Source organism: Aquarana catesbeiana, linkage group LG02, assembly GCF_042186555.1.
Source record: "Aquarana catesbeiana isolate 2022-GZ linkage group LG02, ASM4218655v1, whole genome shotgun sequence".
Taxonomy (NCBI): domain Eukaryota; kingdom Metazoa; phylum Chordata; class Amphibia; order Anura; family Ranidae; genus Aquarana; species Aquarana catesbeiana.
In genome coordinates, this window is record NC_133325.1 from 269,676,846 (window position 1) to 269,696,147 (window position 19,302).

A 19,302-nucleotide genomic window follows, 5' to 3' on the forward strand; every position below is an offset into this window, starting at 1 on the left:
ATAGATAGATAGAGATAGATAGATAGATAGATAGATAGATAGATAGATAGATAGATAGATAGATAGAGATAGATAGATAGATAGATAGATAGATAGATAGATAGATAGATAGATAGAGATAGATAGATAGATAGATAGATAGATAGATAGATAGATAGATAGATAGATAGATAGAGATATATAGATAGATAGATAGATAGATAGATAGATAGATAGATAGATAGAGATAGATAGATAGATAGATAGATAGATAGATAGATAGATATAGATAGATAGATAGATAGATAGATAGATAGATAGATAGATAGATAGATAGAGATAGATAGATAGATAGATAGATAGATAGATAGATAGATAGATAGATAGATAGATAGATAGATATAGATAGATAGATAGATAGATAGATAGATAGATAGATAGATAGAAAGATAGATAGATAGATATAGATAGATAGATAGATAGATAGATAGATAGATAGATAGATAGATATAGATAGATAGATAGATAGATAGATAGATAGATAGATAGATAGATAGATAGATAGAGATAGATAGATAGATAGATAGATAGATAGATAGATAGATAGATAGATAGATAGATAGAGATATATAGATAGATAGATAGATAGATAGATAGATAGATAGATAGATAGATAGATAGATAGATAGAGATAGATAGATAGATAGATAGATAGATATAGATAGATAGATAGATAGATAGATAGATAGATAGATAGATAGATAGATAGATAGATAGAGATAGATAGATAGATAGATAGATAGATAGATAGATAGAGATAGATAGATAGATAGATAGATAGATAGATAGATAGATAGATAGATAGATAGATAGATAGAGATAGATAGATAGATAGATAGATAGATAGATAGATAGATAGATAGATAGATAGATAGAGATAGATAGATATATAGATAGATAGATAGATATAGATAGATAGATAGATAGATAGATAGATAGATAGATAGATAGATAGATAGATAGATATAGATAGATAGATAGATAGATAGATAGATAGATAGATAGATAGATAGATAGATAGATAGATTGTAGCAGAGCATCCCAGAGAGAGCCAGGAAAAGTCCTGTTCGGGGTTTATACATCTCCCAGGCTCTCCTCATACACGTTCAGGGATCTCTGGTCCAGTTTGGATCTTGGTCCTCTCCCTCAGGCCACCTGTGACAGACAGCCAGTGCTCTTGGCCTGGGAAACACAGACAACACTGGTCTGTGAGGGCATAAGGTTGGTAAAAAAGCTGTATCTGTGGAAGCTGACAAGCTGTAGGCTTGCTCGGCCTAGTAGTTAGAGCCTGTATATATTGTATAGTTAGTGCAGAGACACGGCTAGGTTTTTGTTTTGCTATTTTTATTCCTATTTCTTTTTCTGGAACACTGTACAGCACCTGTATATAATACAAATAAACACCGCACTGTTTGTCACTACCTCACTGGATTTGGTATCTGTGCCTGAAAGACTGCTCATCCCAGGGAGCTTTGTACCTGCTACCTGTCCCCCAAGTTACAAATAACTTTATATATATATATATATATATATATATATATATATATATATATGATTGTGACTATTCTGTGTTTAAATTCTGACAGAAAGGGCAGTTCCAGGTTTAGTATAATGCCCTGTACACACGATAGGATTTTCCGATGGAAAATGTGTGATAGGACCTTGTTGTCGTAAATTCCGACCGTGTGTAGGCTCCATCACACATTTTCCATCGGAATTTCCGACACACAAAGTTTGAGAGCAGGATATAAAATTTTCTGACAACAAAATCCGTTGTCGGAAATTCCGATCATGTGTAGACAAATCCAACGCACAAAGTGCCACGCATGCTCAGAATAAATTGAGAGATGAAAGCTATTGGCTACTGACCCGTTTATAGTCCCGACGTACGTGTTTTATGTCACCGCATTCAGAACGATCGGATTTTCCGGCAACTTTGTCCGACCTTGTGTATGCAAGACAAGTTTGAGCCAACATCCGTCTGAAAAAATCCATGGATTTTGTTGTCGGAATGTCCGATCAATGTCCGATCGTGTGTACAGGGCATAAGTTCACACTGGCTTAAGAGCAGGCGTTTGAGATGCGTTTACACCCCTCAAACACCTATGCACAAGATTCAATAGACAGCACATTGTGCTGTTCACATTACAAAAACATGGAGCGTTAGCGTCGCTTCGCTTCAAAATTGAAGCTTCATGTTGAGTCAGGAGGCATTGAAGCTTGTCAACAACTCCCATTCAAGTCTAGCTTTGCAGTCGTTTTCGGCGTGGTTTCGGGACGGTTGCGGTATGTTAAAATCTGTCGCTTTCCATTGTGGAGCAGTTTTAATGCTCATCAAACGCTACAAAACCGTGCATAGGGCATTTTAACGCTTGTAAAAACGCCCCATTCTAAAGCTCAATGACGCCTGTCTGACGCCCATACTAACGCTTTACAAATGCTATAGAAGCGTTTGTTGAGCGTCAGTAATTTAGCAAGTGTGAACAAGCTCTAAGTGTGTAAAAATGCACCTTGTCGCTATTTGTACGCAAAAGGTTGCAAATAATAAACTGCTGCAATTGTGGAAGTGGTGGAAAAGTGCAAAAGTGGTATAAAACATTTGTGTTTCTTTAGCATTATTTTTTTCAGCTGCGATTGAATAAAATATATTGCAAACACTTTGATAAATGTCCCCCAGTGACTGAAATATGACAGAGATCAAAATGTTAGTTACTTACAAAGTTTCCATCCATAGTGGTAGCTTGCAGAGTCCATCTTGAGCCCTTCAAACATCAGATCAACAGAGCAGACGTTAGAGATGTTGGAGAGCACATTGCATAATGTATAAAACTGTCAGCAACACATTCCATATAACAAACATTGCCCCTTCTTATGTAATCTGCATAGCTCCCAACTGTCCCTGATTTCGAGGGACTGTCCCTGATTTGGAGCAATGTCCCTCTGTCCCTCTTTCCTCCTCATTTGTCCCTCATTTTGGTCTGATCTATATAGATGTATATAAAATGCACTTTTTATCTTTCAAAAAGTCCCAGTGCTAAACCTTTCATCCAATATGTAAATTGCTGCATTTGTAAATTTCAAAAGCCAGTATAAAGGAATAGTAGTGGTAAAAAAAAGCACTGGTGGGTTTAACTAATCTTTTTTAAGGTTAATTCTCCTTTAAGGGGGTGTGTCCTATGCCTACATGCTTTTGCTAGTAGGTGTCCCTCATGCACTGTACGTTTGATGAATGCATCATTTGTAGGTATGAGCTTCGGGTTCAGACCGAACATATTTGGCCCGAATTTTACATGTTTGTAGTTTGTGGTACAGCTAGGCTAAATGGGGTGCCAAATGTGACCGCTTCCCACTCAGGCTGGTTGTTAGATAGCCTGGATCCACCAGCATCCTAACAAGCAGTGAGTCACCCCCACCTGGTCCATTCAGGTGACTGCTTAATGTAAATCATGGGTGCTCAACCTGTGGCCCCACAGCTGTTGTAAAACTACAAGTCCCATGAGCCCTTGGAAGGCTGACAGTTACAAGCACTCCCAAAGGCAGAGGCATGATGGAACTTATATTTCCACAACAGCTGGAGGGCCACAGGTTGAGCAAAATTCATGCCAGGCTCTTCAGGTCTGTTATGGATTTTAAGAGGAACCCCACAAAAAAAAAAAATGTGTGGGGCACCCCAAAGTCCATACTAGACCTGTATTAAAGGTCTGAGGATGGGGGCTTATTGTAAAGATTTTAACCCCTACTTAGTCACCAAAAAAAATCTAATTAGTAAATCAACACAACACATACTTACTATACAAGTTCATTATTAAAGAATCCCTACAACCACCAAGCCAGGGTTGGGTGGAAGAGGTGTTTGTCCTCATTAGCATGGGGACAGGGTGGACATGTGCTAGGGGGGGGGCATGTGCTAGGGTGGAAAGTATCCTTCCCAGCACATGTGGAGGGGTATGGTTTGCGGGGGGCCTCTCCTGGCTAGCCAGGCTGCATGCTCAGATAAGGGTCAGTATAGATTTTGGGAAGAACCCCATGCTTTTTTCTTTTTTTAAATGGTTCCCAACCGGCTCACGCAGATATACTGCAGCAGAATGGCTCCCCTGGGAGAAATCCCCTTCGGGTACGTCCTTCTGGTTTTTGGCCACCAGAGGGCGCACGCCCGCTGCACGGCAGGGGACCCGATGTGCGTGGCCGACGGGCATGATCGCCGACGGCCACAAGTGATCGCGTGCACGAACGCCAGCACGGGGATTTGTGTATTTACGCTGTGCTGTCAGGGAAGAGGAAACATATCGTTTGTTCCTACTAAGTAGGAAAAATGATATGTCGCTTCTCCTAGTCACTCCCATCCCCACACAGTTAGAACACACTGACGGAACAGACAGTTAACCCCTAATCAGTGTATATTTATAGCACTGATCGCTGTATCAATGTCAATGGTCCCAAAAAAGTGTCACGTCTCCAATTTGTCCATCGCAATGTCGCAGTACCGCTAAAAGTCACAGATCACCGCCATTACTAGTAAAAAAAATAATAATAATAATGAAAATGCCATAAAACGTTCCCGCTTGTAGATGCTGTAACTTTTGCGCAAACCAATCAATATATGGTTATTGCGATTTTTATTTACCAAAAATATGTAGAAGAATATATAGTGGCCTAAACTGATGAAGAAATTTGTTTTTTTTTTCTTAAAAAAATTTGGGGATATTTATTATAGGAAAAAGTAAAAAATATATTTTTTTTTTTTCAAAATTGTCACTCTTTTTTTGTTTACAGCGCAAAAAATAAAAACCGCAGAGGTGATCACATACCACCAAAAGAAAGCTCTTTTTGTAGGAAAAAAAAGGACGCAAATTTCATTTGGGTACAGCGTTGAACGACCATACAATTGTCAGTTAAAGTGACGCAGTGCCAAATTGTAAAAAGTGCTCTGGTCAGGAAGGGGGTATTGCCTGGGGGCTCCCCCTTGTAGTCCAAACCAGATTCCCCTTGACATTCATACCAAACTCTCATCAACGAAAAGAGTCTGGTATGTATTTTTAGAGGGAAGCTTTTTTTTGTTTTTTCTTTTTGCATAGGGTCCCACATTAACATCCATACTACACACTCATCTACAATAAGGGTCTGGTATAAATGAGGCAAATACCTGGCTGTTTGAAGCAGCCAGGAACATTTTTTTTTTTTTGTGGTAAGTATCACTTAGGCAAAAGTTGTATACATTATACAAATGTGCCATTTACAGGTAGGTTCTAGGCTTCCCCCAAACATGTTATTTAACACCTAAGCGCAGCCAAATAAAAAAGCTGAAAAATCAGCACAAGGAAAATAACTTGCACTCAGTAGGACGTGTGCTTTGTGCTCATGCCTCTTCTTTTAAGGTGAAATCCTCCCCTGTCCATGCCCCCCCCCCCTCCCCTCCCCCCAAACAATAATCTTCTGGTGCAGCAGGGTTTACTAGAACTAAGGGTGTGTCACAGGCTTTCATCAAGAGTGCCCGACTGTTCCCACCCTACTGCATTCATAGAACCTTTTTAATCATTAACCTGTCCTCCATTCATAGAGCGTTTTCATTCATAGAAGCTCTAGTATGGGTTCTATGAATTAAGCAGGTGGGCGATGGATGGAGGAGGATTTCACCAAAAAGAAGAGGCATTAGCACAAGCAATAGATCCTACCCACTGTAAGATGTGCCTTGTGATGATTTTTCGGTTTTTTTATCTTGGCTGCACTTAAGTTTAAGCCCTCGTTCACATTGAATGCGGCTATGAAATCGCGTGACTTCATCTGAAATCGCACAATTTCAAAGCCGCATGTAAGTGCGACTTCACGTGCGACTTTGAAGACATCTATGTGGCATAATGCACAGATGTCTATGCAAGTCGCACCAGAAATCACCAAAAGTAGTGCAGGAACTACTTTCTCAAATCGATGCGGCACTGCAAAGTCAGCATCGCACTAATATGAACAGTTCCATTGCCGACAATAGGGTGCGACTTGTCAAGTGATCCGACCTGACAAATTGCATGACATGTTGCTCCAATGTGAACGAGGGCTTAAAGGAATTTTGCATGTTTAATGGTTCACTGTAAATATTAATAACATTTCTGGTCCCACCACGTGGAATTTTTTAATATTTTTTTTTCTTGGTACATGTTTTTCCAGGGCACTGCCCAAAAACTCATGCCCTTTTTTATACAATCCCTTGTCAATCAGCATAAAAAATGGTCATTACTGATTTCCAAGCTTTGATACCCATTGATGGTAATGGTATTAGGATTCAACATCCGAACTCCAGTACAGTTCCCTGAATGTGCAATGAACCAAACTCAGGTACTGCACATTCCGCTGATCACTAATCATTTGTTGCCTAAACATTATGGTTTAAATGACACAAGTTACTATTTACTTTGATAAATTACCTGTTGATCAAAAAGAGCCCAGAACATTGGAAGAGGGATGTACAGGAATAAAACCTTCACTACCATCTTTATCTGAGCAATAAGAAGATCCTAAGAGAAAAATAACAATATATATATTATACCAAAGTGTAAAGTATTGGTCTGTTACATGGCAACACAATCTCCACTTTTTAAAAAGTAAGATACGTTGTTAAAGTTAAACTCCAGGCAAACAGCTAAATATATAGGTGGGCTGTTTTACCTGCATTTGTATTTCTGTCCATTCAATCCTGAGATTTACATAGCATTACCACACAGCACAGTCCTGTCTGGCAGGGAAAAAGAGCCAAAGGTTCTCTCTGCTGCATTTAACTTACAGTTAAAATGACAGGACTGGAGAGTGAATTAAGAAGCAAAAGACTGCTTATGCTCAGCTCTCTGTCACTCTGCTATCTCCCCCTGTCAACATCTACCTTGTTAGCACATACTCTCTGCAGCGCAACTGATCGCATCCTTATGCTGATTCTCCCTTTTACAGTCTTGTCTCTAGGACTGCACAAGACTAAAAGGAAGTCGTATTTGAGTATTTATATCACTTGCATTTAAAAATACATTAAATAATCTATTAATGAATACAGAGTTGCATTAATTTGTGTCTTTTATATTTGTCTGGAGTTCAAGAATAACACAAAATTGTGAAACGTACAACAGATAAATAGATAGACAACAACAGACAGATAGATCAAATTTAGTTATTTAAAAGTAAACCCTATATACATGTTCATATACAAAAATATGGGGGCGCTGCTTAAAAGGATTACATCTCTCCTGATGTAATCTGCGGGGCTCTGCTGTTAGTTTAAGAGACAAACCCCACTCTGTATCAGGAGTGCTGACAGAGGATCTTCTATGAATTGCATTTTGTATTTTAGTGTGTTTACCTTGTAAAAGTCAGTGCTAAGGCAATGGAGGTTATTTACTAAAGGCAAATCCACTTTGCACTACAAGTGCAAACTACTAGTGCAAAGTGCACTTGAAATTGTAATGAAAGTGCACTTGGAAGTGCAGTCACTGTAGATCTGAGGGGGACATGCAAAGAAAATAAAAAACAGCATTTTAGCTTGCACATGATTGGATGATAAAATCAGCAGAGCTTCCACTCATTTCAGATCTACCCCTCAGATCTACAGCGACTGCACTTCCAAGTGCACTTTCAGTGCAATTTCAAGTGCACTTTGCACTAGTAGTTTGCACTTGTAGTGCAAAGAGGATTTGCCTTTAGTAAATAACCCCCTATGTCCTCTGGCATCCGACTGGATGCAGATACCTGATGTGTGCTCGTTATGACCAATCTGATCTCAAGTCAGTAAAGCATAAACTCTTAACAGATTCACTTTGCATATGCTGTTATCATGCTTTAGGTTAGCTGTATATGGGCATATATTCCCCCAATAACAATGGGCGATGAGCCATTTGCCCATTGTTTAATGAGCTGCATACTACAGATACCTTCATAGAGAATTATTCCAGATTTAGCCAAAGACATATACAAGCTAAAAGCGCCACAAAAAATATAGTAATCACGTGACAGTCAAAAGGAGATTTATTCCAGTGATCTGACCTGCAGATTACAGTACTTCTCTCATATGACCCTATCATTACAAGAGTGCATCAGTTGCTTTCCTTTGGCTGCCCATGGTTAATGGTTAGTAATTTGTCATCTCTCATAATTTCATACTATAAGGCTTCACTCAGATGGCTGTAAAAAAAAGAAAAAGTGTTTTTTATATACAGATCTGAGTTGCATTCTTTTCAATGGAGACATTCATACTGGTGCCTAAAATGCACTCTGTTCAGATCCAAAGCACAAAATTCCAAAAATCTGCATCTGAGGACATATGTCAGATTCCGGTACTGGAAAAAAGGAAACAGGTCAATTTTACACATGTATTTACTGATCATTACGCAGGAACTATTGTACTAGAAAGAAAAACATGCGTAATAAGATCAGTCAATTTTTCATGCCCCTGGTAATGTAGCCTAATACGCCGTACACGCGAGCGGAATTTCCGTCAAAAAAGTGTGATGGGAGCTTTTGGTCAGATATTCCGACCGTGTGTATGCTCCATCCAACTTTTTCTGTCTGAAATTCCGCCAGCAAAAGATTGAGAGCTGGTTCTCTATTTTTCCGACGGAAAAAGTTCCTGACAGAAATTCCCTTCATCTGTATGCAATTCCGACGCGCAAAAAAACACGCATGCTCGGAGTCAATTCGACGTATGCTCAGAAGCTTTGAACTTCATTTTCCCGGCTCGTCGTAGTGTTGTACGTCACCGTGTTCTTGACGGTCGAAAGTTCAGAGAACTTTTGTGTGACTGTGTGTATACAAGCCAAGCTTGAGCGGAATTCCGTCGGAAAAACCATCCAAGTTTTTTCCGACAGAAATTTTGCTTGTGTGTACGGGGCATAAGGCCTCCTGCACACGTATGTAATATTTTACTGGTATTTATATATAGAATCATGCTGGCAGAAAGATCCGGGGAAAAAAATGTTCCATAAAGACCTTGCACATATAGGCGTGTAAATGTGCATATGCGTATACATGCAAAAACAAAACATGCATAATAAGATCAGTCGAATTTTTACAACCATGGTAATGTAGCCTAAGGCCTCCTGCACAAGCATGTAATATTTTACTGGTGTTTATATATAGAATCTTGCTGGCAGAAAGATCCAGAGTAAAATACACGCATATAGGCACATACACGCATATAGGCACATAAACGTGTGTATGCATATACATGCGAAAAAAACTATTTTTACGCCTATGGTAATGTAGCCTAAGGCCTCCTGCACAGGCATGTAATATTTTACTAATGTTTATATTTTATATATAGGATCTTACTGGCAGAAAAATCCAAAGTAAAGTGTTCCGTAAAGGCCTTGCCCATACATGTATATAGGAGCATAAATGTGTGTTTACATGCAGAAAACCTTCTTCATCCTCTTCTAGTTGTAGTATACATATATACATATGTATACATGTCTATGTGTGTAAATGAATGCACACAGACATCATTTTCACGTTTTATTTTACGCTCTGAACTAATCGCTTTATTACTGATCCTTACACAGCATGTGCATTGTTCAATGGACAACATGTACCCGTGTTCAGATCAGTAAAAAAAGTGACTTTTTTTCACCCATGTGCAAGAGGCCTAACTTTTATATCAAGCTTTGAAAGTGTGCTTATAAATAAGTGTCTAGAAAATCTAGAAGGTTATTTTCTTACATCATACTTTTCCTTTGCCCAGTCCATCCAGTGCTCCCTCTTAGGTATTGATTTGCTTCGATTTCTGAATCTATTGCTGATGGCAAACTGATAAGAGGTTTGACAGATTAGTGTTCTATAGAACAAATGATAAAGCACATTTTAATTGTTTCTTAGAAAATACACAGCAGGAATTACTAGAACAAGAGACAGTAGTGGCTTAGCACAAAGATCAATAATGATACAATATATTACTACAAGTTACAAATCTATAGATCAGTGTTATGTGTAACAAAAGCTAGGTGTAAAAGAAATCATGTATACTGTAATGGAAATGTGTAAGTTCTGTATATAATTGTATTGTATTTTGTATGTATTGCACTCTGCTCTCACTGTGCAACAGCACTAATAATGTTTTCAGTAAATGTTTACATTCTTTCGAGTCCTGATTAGAATTAGCCTGCCTATGTAACGCCCCTTGTTACCATAAACGTACAATTGTAATATTAATGTGATACCTACGTAATCATGTGCATAAAAACCTTCAATTGCGTCATAATAAAGCAGAACAGTAATTTGGAAAGATGCTGAGCGTATCTTTTGTGTCTGTTCCCTACTGCAGTAGTTATTATTAATTTGGAACCACTAATCAATATGAGGATAGGAGTTGCCTATCATCAATTCAACCGAGTCAGCATGGCGAGCCAGCCAGGAGGGGATTCCAGGTGACCCTGAGTATCCGAAACGAGGAGCTTGAGACGATCCAGGAATTTCTGATAATCAGCCGGCTGAGGTAAGCCTTTTGCTTACATTTGAGTTATCAGACTTCCTTGATCGGTAAGGCATTTTCGGGACAAAGGGTACCTATTTTACTCCCCTTAATCGAACTGTATTGATTGGTGGTTATATGTTATGTTGTCCCTGTCTATTGTCCATCGGAGTGTTATAGATAAGAAAGGGAAGAATAGTACTGTTCACAGGTATATGTAGTACATCTGCTAGATAAAGTAGTTTAGAGGCAAGAGGGTATAGGCACACGTAGAGAAGAGAGAAGACTGGCCAGTCATTATGGGCATTAAATTAAGTAAGGGAATGAAGGGTAAGAGACCCTCAAAAATGCCCAGCGCAAGAGGAGCGCTATATATGAACCAAAGGTGCGGTTCCGCCTATACTGAGCCCCTAGATTAATGGTTAGAGTGGACATGGATCCACATTGGGTAACTGGGTTACCAAGGTCCACAGGGACTAAGAATCATGCAGAGTAAACAGCTAGAGAAACAGCTATCTATGTGAGCAGGATAGATCAAGGGTGACATTAACACTAGACAGAAAGGGACATTTTCATGTTAAGTTGTGGGATGAATTTGGGATCAGGCACTACAACTATTAGAGTCAGAAACAGAGAAATGAGAGGTAAAACAGAATACTTTATATGTTGTCAGAGAGGGAAGATGGGATGAGCACTGTGGCTCCCCATCTGATCATAGAATCATAGAAGCTAGATATAAAAGTTATTTAAACAAAATAAAGAAAGTAGAATTTAGACAGGAAAATATTAATGAGAGTTAAAAGAAAGTGAGAGAATGATATGCATGTGTTGTGTACAAATGGGAAAATGTAAGCGATTTTAGAGAGATATTGTATGTGTGTGCGAATGCTGGGACCTTTAGTTCTATTGCTTGTGTGTGTCATGTACGCAGATGTGACCCCCTCCTTTGTGCTCTCCTGAAAGAAATGTGGCTGGGATGAGAGGTTAGTGATAAGCTGGAAGGACTCCATGCCAATTTCTGTTTTTTAGACAAAACATTTATAACAAAATGTGCCGGGTTAACGAATCTAATGGTAAACAATGTGATCACAATTATTTTGAATCTGTTTTCCAAACATGGTAAAATGAAGGTTACATTTAACCGTGTATTACACAAATTGAATATCCTTTGATAGTGGAAACAGTGCATTTAAAAAAAGGGAAATTAAGTAAAATTAAGTAGTAATGAGTATTAATTTCTAATATGAGTTTAACAATTTTATTAATAATATACATATATTGAAACTGGTTTAGACAACCTTTGGTTGGAAATTAAGTCGAGGTTAATGGGGAAATTTGTAATGAATGAGATTAGTTTAGATTAAGATAACAATTTTGTAATTTTACATTTATTCAATAAGCCCTTATTGAGAGAAAAAAAGATTAAGATGAGGTTGTTATTTGGAATACAGCGGCCATAATATTTAACAAAGCCAAGATGGATGGGATACATAAGAAGTTTTTCTACAAAAATGAAATTTCAAGGTTCTTGATAATAACTTGATGTCAGTCCATGATGTGAGAATTGTTATAAATAAAATTTAAATATAACAGACCTATCACATCAAGTCCACACACCCTGTTAGGATAGATGCCACCTGCAGCCAGTTGTTTTATAGTTTTTGATGCTTTCTGGTCCATCATACAGATTCTTGGTCCTTTTGTTTTTATTTATTTTTATTTTTGAAATCCAAAGCAGAATGTGTGGATTGTGAAATGATGTGCCCCTTTTTCTTGTAAAGTACAGTGGTATAAGCAGAAGAATATTTTGGATTTATGGACATCTCTCCATGACCGCAGGGTATTGTTATCATTTATTATAATATTGCCAGGAAAAAGTTGTCTTTTGAAACATGAAACTGGAGTTCTTACACAAATAGTGTGATAGAAAACAAGCCATTGTAATATATTTATGCAAGCTGGACCCAGTAATGAAGGGTTCACCCCAATATATCAGAGCTGTAGCTTTTATGCAAAGGTGCTATTAGACAAAGTTAGATATTGTTTTGGTCAATGGTCTGACATTCTGTGCAGCAAATATACAGATAACTAAATGTTTGTCTAATGAAAGGTTTAAAATATGAGTTTGTTTATGTACAAATCTAACAATGAAAAATGCGTACATTTATTCAAAAGAAAGGAAAAGACACATGTGTTAAATTGATGTGGGAATCAGCTGCTGTGAGCCCAGTGCAGGACACACTCCCTGAAGACCCAGATATTACATTTTTTGTAGATTTGAGTATGCAGTTTATCACCCAGAAGGATACTCTGTATTCAAAGTCATTGGATCCTTTTTACCCAGCTCAAGAAACAGAGCTCCATATTTTAGCAAAGCCTGTGAGCTGTAAAAAGAGTGTATATTCATATAGATAGTCGAGATATAGAGAGCTTTTGGTTCCATTTGAAGGGCCAGAAGTTTGTTTTTACTTCGGCAGGTAAACCAATAAAGCATGCCAAGTTAATTTGATTGGCTGTTTTCAGCCTTCCAGGTTCTTGCTGAGGTAGCCATATTAACTTTCACACATGGAAGCAGACCAGGTGACTAAGGATGCTGCATTTACAGCCCCGGACACTTGATGGGTCTGTGCAACTCACAGATTCCACCCTAGTTCTGGCCCAGTATAGCTGGGATTAATAATTCAACTTTAAGGACCCCAGAACGAGAAGAACAAGTGGTCCACAGGGGGCAACTTCTTATGAAACAGGACTTTGGAAAAGGTGATCATTTATGTCTGCCAACCACTCTTTTCCCTTCAGCTTGGCACATGGACCATGTCATGAGTCACAAGCAGTTATGGCTGCCTTAGTAAATGAGCGTGGGATAGAGCCAGGGTTCTCCACAGTTGTTTTTATAACACACCACTTCTTGTTTTACCTGTTACCAAAGGTGTTACCAAAAGCTGAACATCCCTCCCAGAGATTACATAAAAGATATATCCAGATGCCCAAGTCAGGATCTTACGAGTATGCATTTTGTCTGTATGGACATGTTTTTTGGATGTCCAGTGGCAAATGCTACTGCAAAGGCCACAGTAAAAAGTGTTATCAGAAGTAGTTTGTAAGTACAGAGTGCCAGAAAGTACAGAGAGTAACAGAGGAAATCATTTTTTATAGGAGAGTCCTTACTAGAAGTTTTGAGGTTTTATTTTTACACCCCCTACTGTCTACAATGTATCAGACAAAGTAGAGTAAGAAACTAGAAAACTTTTGCCTGAATGTTTTCTTATATTTTATCAAGCCCCTAAGGGGGATGTTGGACTCTCTCCCTATGGGATTTTGTTTGGGAGTGTGTTACTCACTTGCTTATATTTTGTCTCAGCAGCTGAAGTCCTCCATTCGGATCTCACGGAGAATGCTGATGATCTTTTAAGGTTTTTTACAAACTCATTTATGTGTTTTCTCCCTAATTCCAGATCCTAAAAGTTTGGAAGGATCTAAAACTAAAGCCAGGTGACTTTTGGATTGTTAAGAGACATTTATATATAAGGAAATGTTTGGAGACTCAATACAGCATCTATTTCATGTACAGTTTTTGCAAAACTTGAAGGAAAAGTCACCTGGATCCACACCAGACACTGCAAAAATGACTAAATTAAAGAAATCTCTGTGTTTGATTTGTTTCCCTCTTGTGATCACAGTCTAGGGTACTTTTTGATTCAATTACTTTAATTGTAAGGGATATATATATATTTGAAAAGTAGTTCAGCCATGTTGAAGTCATATTTGTCTTTTGTATGTCTTCCATTATATGTAGAATTGTCTGTGATTACATATGCTGATAAGTCAGCATGTCCACAATTCAGCTAGAAGGCCATTCTGGCCACAGGAGTGTACAGCCAGTACTCTGTAAATATGTCTTATCAATCATTTGTTTTTCACAATGAAAAGTCATTTTGTAATGAAAAAGTTGCTCAGCTATTATTTTCTCCACAATGGAGTTTTTTGCCTCTTTGGCCAGGACTACCTCCACCTAAGCGTGTGGAGGTTCCAGGTTAAAGGTGATAGCAGGTATGGTTAGTGATCAAAATATTGATCAAAAGAGGGGAGACTGTAATGGAAATGTGTAAGTTCTGTATATAATTGTATTGTATTTTGTATGTATTGCACTCTGCTCTCACTGTGCAACAGCACTAATAATGTTTTCAGTAAATGTTTACATTCTTTCGAGTCCTGATTAGAATAAGCCTGCCTATGTAACGCCCCTTGTTACCATAAACGTACAATTGTAATATTAATGTGATACCTACGTAATCATGTGCATAAAAACCTTCAATTGCGTCATAATAAAGCAGAACAGTAATTTGGAAAGATGCTGAGCGTATCTTTTGTGTCTGTTCCCTACTGCAGTAGTTATTATTAATTTGGAACCACTAATCAATATGAGGATAGGAGTTGCCTATCATCAATTCAACCGAGTCAATACTAATAAATATGTTATTACTGTATGTTGTTTGGCGATCACTATTATTATTAACTTTAATTTACTTACAGAAATACACTTGAAAACTTGCACCATGATATTACCCTGGGGAGAGACTTTCTTGTACATCCCACTGCCAACAACAAATACAACTGGAAGGAAATGAAAAAATGTTATCAACACAAAATCCAGATAATAAGATTGTATTTTCATAGTATTGCACAGAACAGATAATAGTACCGTAACAGACTTAATGCTGTGCAAACATACATCACAATTACATTTTTTATCAGGAGGCAGGGCAGAATGGATCAAAAAAAAAAAAAATGACAGGGCTTTCAACCATTACCTATTCTACCCAAAACAAAAAAGTACATTTTAGTTTTCGAAGCCTTAAATTCTTTAAACAAAGGACAGGTTTGATTTAGGCAACACAAATCATGCACATGTGGGTTGTGTTTAATATTTAATTTGAAACCTGGGGAAATGTAGAAAGGAGATCTGTCCCATCAGGCTGCTCAATTTGTAGGATTGATCATTTTACATGGTAAAGCTCTGTCACCTGAGATTATCCAGTTACATTTAATGGGGTTGATTTACTAAGGCCACTTTCACACTGAGGCACTGGCCGCGTTGACAGTAAAGCATCGCTAGTTTTAGCTGCGCTTTACTGTTGTTTAAGCAGTGCTTTTCGGCCGATAGCGAGGCACTTTTAACCCCAACTAGCGGCTGAAAAAGGGTTAAAAGCACCCGCAAAGTGCCGCTGCCGAAGCACTTTGCAGGCGCTTCGGCAGCGCTGCCCATTGATTTCAATGGCAGGGGCAGTTTAGGAGCGGTGTATACAGTGCTCCCGATACCGCCCCAAAGATGCTGCTTGCAGGACTTTTTTTCCTGTCCTGCAAGTGCACCACCACTGTGTGAAAGCACTCGAGCTTTCATACTGGGGTGGCTTAAGAAGTGTTTTTCAGGCGCTTCAGAGGTGCTATTTTTAGCGTTAAAACCCCTGAAAAAAGCCTCAGTGTGAAAGTGGCTGTAAGGTAAATATGCCAGGGTTTCTCAACCGGGGGGTTCTGTGGAACCCCAGGGTCTCGCAAGGGGTCCACAGGGCCTCCGCCACAATCTACCTATCAATCTCAGGCAGATGACAGGTAGATCGCATCTACGATGCTGACAAATGCAGAGCTAGGCAGGGAAGCTGCTGTGATACTCTTGGCTGTGGTGCGCTGTTCTCCACTGGCACTTCCTGTCCATCCCAGGTGTTTGTATGTGACATCACCTGGGATAGAGGGGAGGCCAGCGGAAAACAGCACACCAGAAGAGGACCCTATGTGATCTGCTGTGTGTGCTATAATGTGCCCTGCTGACCCCCATGTAGTATGCCCTGCTGACCACCATGTACTGTACCGAAAATCGTGTGTACGAGGCTATTGGCTCCTGCTGCTGTCAATCAAATCCAGTGACGCGGGAGTCGGGGGTGGGTCCGAGTCCTGCTGTCTGTGTCAATGGACGCAGCGGCAGGACTCGGGAGCGCACCTGCATGATTGCCCCCAAAGGGGCCAGGAGCGCCACCAGGGGACCCCAGAAAAGGAGGATCGGGGCCGCTCTGTGCAAAACCTATGCACAGAGCAGTTAAGTATAACATGTTTGTTATTTTAAGAAAAAAGAACCTGAACCTTTACAATCACTTTAATTAATGTGGTGAGGTTTCACTTTTCAAAAACAGCATTTTTGCTTACACATGATTGGATGATGGAAGGCGGCAGAGCTTCTGGGGCAAATTCCCTTGCAAAACAAGCAGACTATTTGCTTTTTTGGAAACAATTACAATTCCAAGCTGGCATACATGTGCTGGGCATGTGGGGGGTTGGGGACAAGGATAGAGGAAGATGTTTAAGAGGAAATTAATAAGGTGTGGGAGGAGAAGGAAGGAAAGGAGGAGTAAGGCTCAGTTCACACCGCAGCGATACGGGAACCCTGCAAATCCAATGCAGGTTCTCGCATTGCATGTCTCCCAGCGGCAGTTCACACTGCCCTATGCGAACTGCTGGGAGTGTCAATTGAAAGTTAATGGCACCCCAAATCAGTTTGCATATCGCTGTGTGAACTGCAAATTCGGACAGCTATCGGATCGCATGGGTGTGAACACCCATGCGATCCGATTCTGCTGCGGACCAAAAAAAGGGCCCTGTGCAAGTTTGGTCTGAATGCAATGCAAATTCAGCCATACTATCTGTATGGCTGAAATCGCATCGCACAGCAATCGCATGTGATTTGCACTGCAGTGCGGTGCGGATCACATCCGATGTCAGACATCGCACCAGTGGGAACAGACCCTGACAGGAGAAAAATGTAAAATACAGAAAAAAAGAAAAGTAGAATACCTGGAAGCCTCAATGATTTACAGTCAAGTTACATCTTAAGTGGACTATGAAATATGCATGTATTGGGCCCTGGGGTTTTTTAAAATAGCTTTTTAGTATGATTTCAAATATGATCTATCTTTTCATTAGTCATAATCCAATAAATATTTTAGACATATTTTAGTGTCCCTTTTCATAAAATGATATTTTCATTTGCCTTTAGGATGGGACTAGTCTTTCTTCCTCATTATTGGCATCTAAAAAACTGATTTGTGTCATGGCTTTTTGTCGGCATCCAGAGGCTCCCTGTGAGCCATACACCTCACAGCATTCTAAAGTTTTACCAATAGATAGAAGGCCTAGCAGTGTGATAACAATTATATTGTAGTTGTACATGCTAGGAAGTTATGGACCTCCAGATCCCATATTCTGCACATTTGCATTTACCTGACCTAATGCGCTCAGAGATTATATATGTTTGTGTATTTGTGCATTAACACAACCAGCAGGTGTGTCTTAAGTACCTATAACATGCGCCCACTGCTTTGTGTAGTACACACATGTCTGATGCAATGTAAAATGCATCATAGAGCACTTGATAGGTCATGTAGCACCCTCCTAGATAGATGCTGGGATTAGGTAAAGTTAGTTTTGGCTCACTGTATTCAGTGGAGCTGCAGTTGTTGTTAGACAAATTTAGTTTTGTCTTACTGTTATCAGTGTGGCTTTGTTGATTGTTTTGGTCTGTTCTGTGTTTCAGTAACTGCAGGAGTGACAGCTTCCCCCGATTAGCCCAGAAAGCTCTGGAAATTAGTGGACAAGAAGAGTCTAATCAGCAGCTAAATATTCATACAGCTCCAGTCAATCCCTGGGGAGGGTCACCCAGGTGGTAGCTGGGAGCCTGTATAAATATTATGAAACAGAAAGCAGTAGGGTCTTTTTCTTTAGAAGGAGATCACAGCCTAAGGGGGGAGGGGTGGTTGCTTGCCCCCTTAGGCCAATCTGCCACATACCTGTGGGGTGTTGAGGCCCAGGTAGGCTGCCTAGAGGCCTGCTTTGCTGAAAGCTGCAGAAAGCTGACTGAGAGATTGTGTCAGGGAAATCATGTGCATAAGCGTACACAGACGTGCAAGAAGATGTGTACTTGCTAATAGGAATTCTCGAGTGACAGTTAGAGGTTCCGTAACTCGCACGCATGCGCATAGGAATTAGCAAGTGACTGGACATTCTTGACTCGCTAATGTACTCTGCGCATGTGAGCATGCGCATTAGCATGAACGTGCGCGAGTACTTGGCGCCCTTTTGCCTATTTAAGTGGTCGTCAGCTTCTACCATCTGTGACCTGATCCTGTGCTTGTTCCTGTGTATACTCGGCCTGTTTGGCTCTGCTCGTTCCTGATACCTGATTGCTGACCCAGCTTGTGACCCAACTCTGCCTTTTGCCTACTGTTCCGGTACCTTCTCTGCTTGCTTGATACCGACCCTGGCCTGCACTGACTCCTCTCTGGATCCAATTCTGTACCTCTGCTGCTTGGCCATTACTGACTTCTGCCTGCCTGACCACCCGAGACCCTGCATTCGCCTGCTGTCTGCTGTCTTGCACCAGCCGCTGTGTACCTGCATCTGTCAGTCCACCAACCTGCCCGCTGTTTGGCACCTGCTGCAAGTATCTTCTCTCCAGGATCTCCTACCAGGCACCCATGCCACTCCATGCCCTGTTATATCCTGTCACCACCTTCAGGAGAAACAGGTCAGGAGGTGTAAGGGAAAGCCTTCCCGTCAGCTCGGCCTCAACCAGGTACGTGACAGATTGTCATCTTAGGATCTAGTCTGGGATTACAGGGTTGAAGTGTTTCAAGGAAATTGGATGGAGGCAACCAATTTTCCAAGGACATTTGTGAGTACAAATAGAGAGAGAGATCCTAAAGACTGTGGGCTGAGGCCACCCCTCCTGTGTTAGAGTGAGCTGTGTGTGTAAAGAAGACAAAGTGTCCATTGTCTTGAAG

At 39.9% G+C, this 19,302-nt stretch overlaps 1 protein-coding gene across 1 annotated transcript in view; it reads right to left on the minus strand.

Annotated features, from left to right (window-relative positions):
• SLC15A1 (solute carrier family 15 member 1) overlaps positions 1–19,302 on the minus strand; it is a 92,557-nt gene that overhangs the window by 46,370 nt on the left and 26,885 nt on the right. Inside the window, exons 9-12 of the mRNA XM_073614410.1 lie at positions 15,006–15,088; positions 9,727–9,813; positions 6,456–6,545; positions 2,757–2,801 (exon numbers count right to left, since the gene is read on the minus strand). Of these exons, the coding sequence (XP_073470511.1) occupies positions 2,757–2,801; positions 6,456–6,545; positions 9,727–9,813; positions 15,006–15,088 (305 nt within the window). The remainder of the gene's footprint in view (positions 1–2,756; positions 2,802–6,455; positions 6,546–9,726; positions 9,814–15,005; positions 15,089–19,302) is intronic.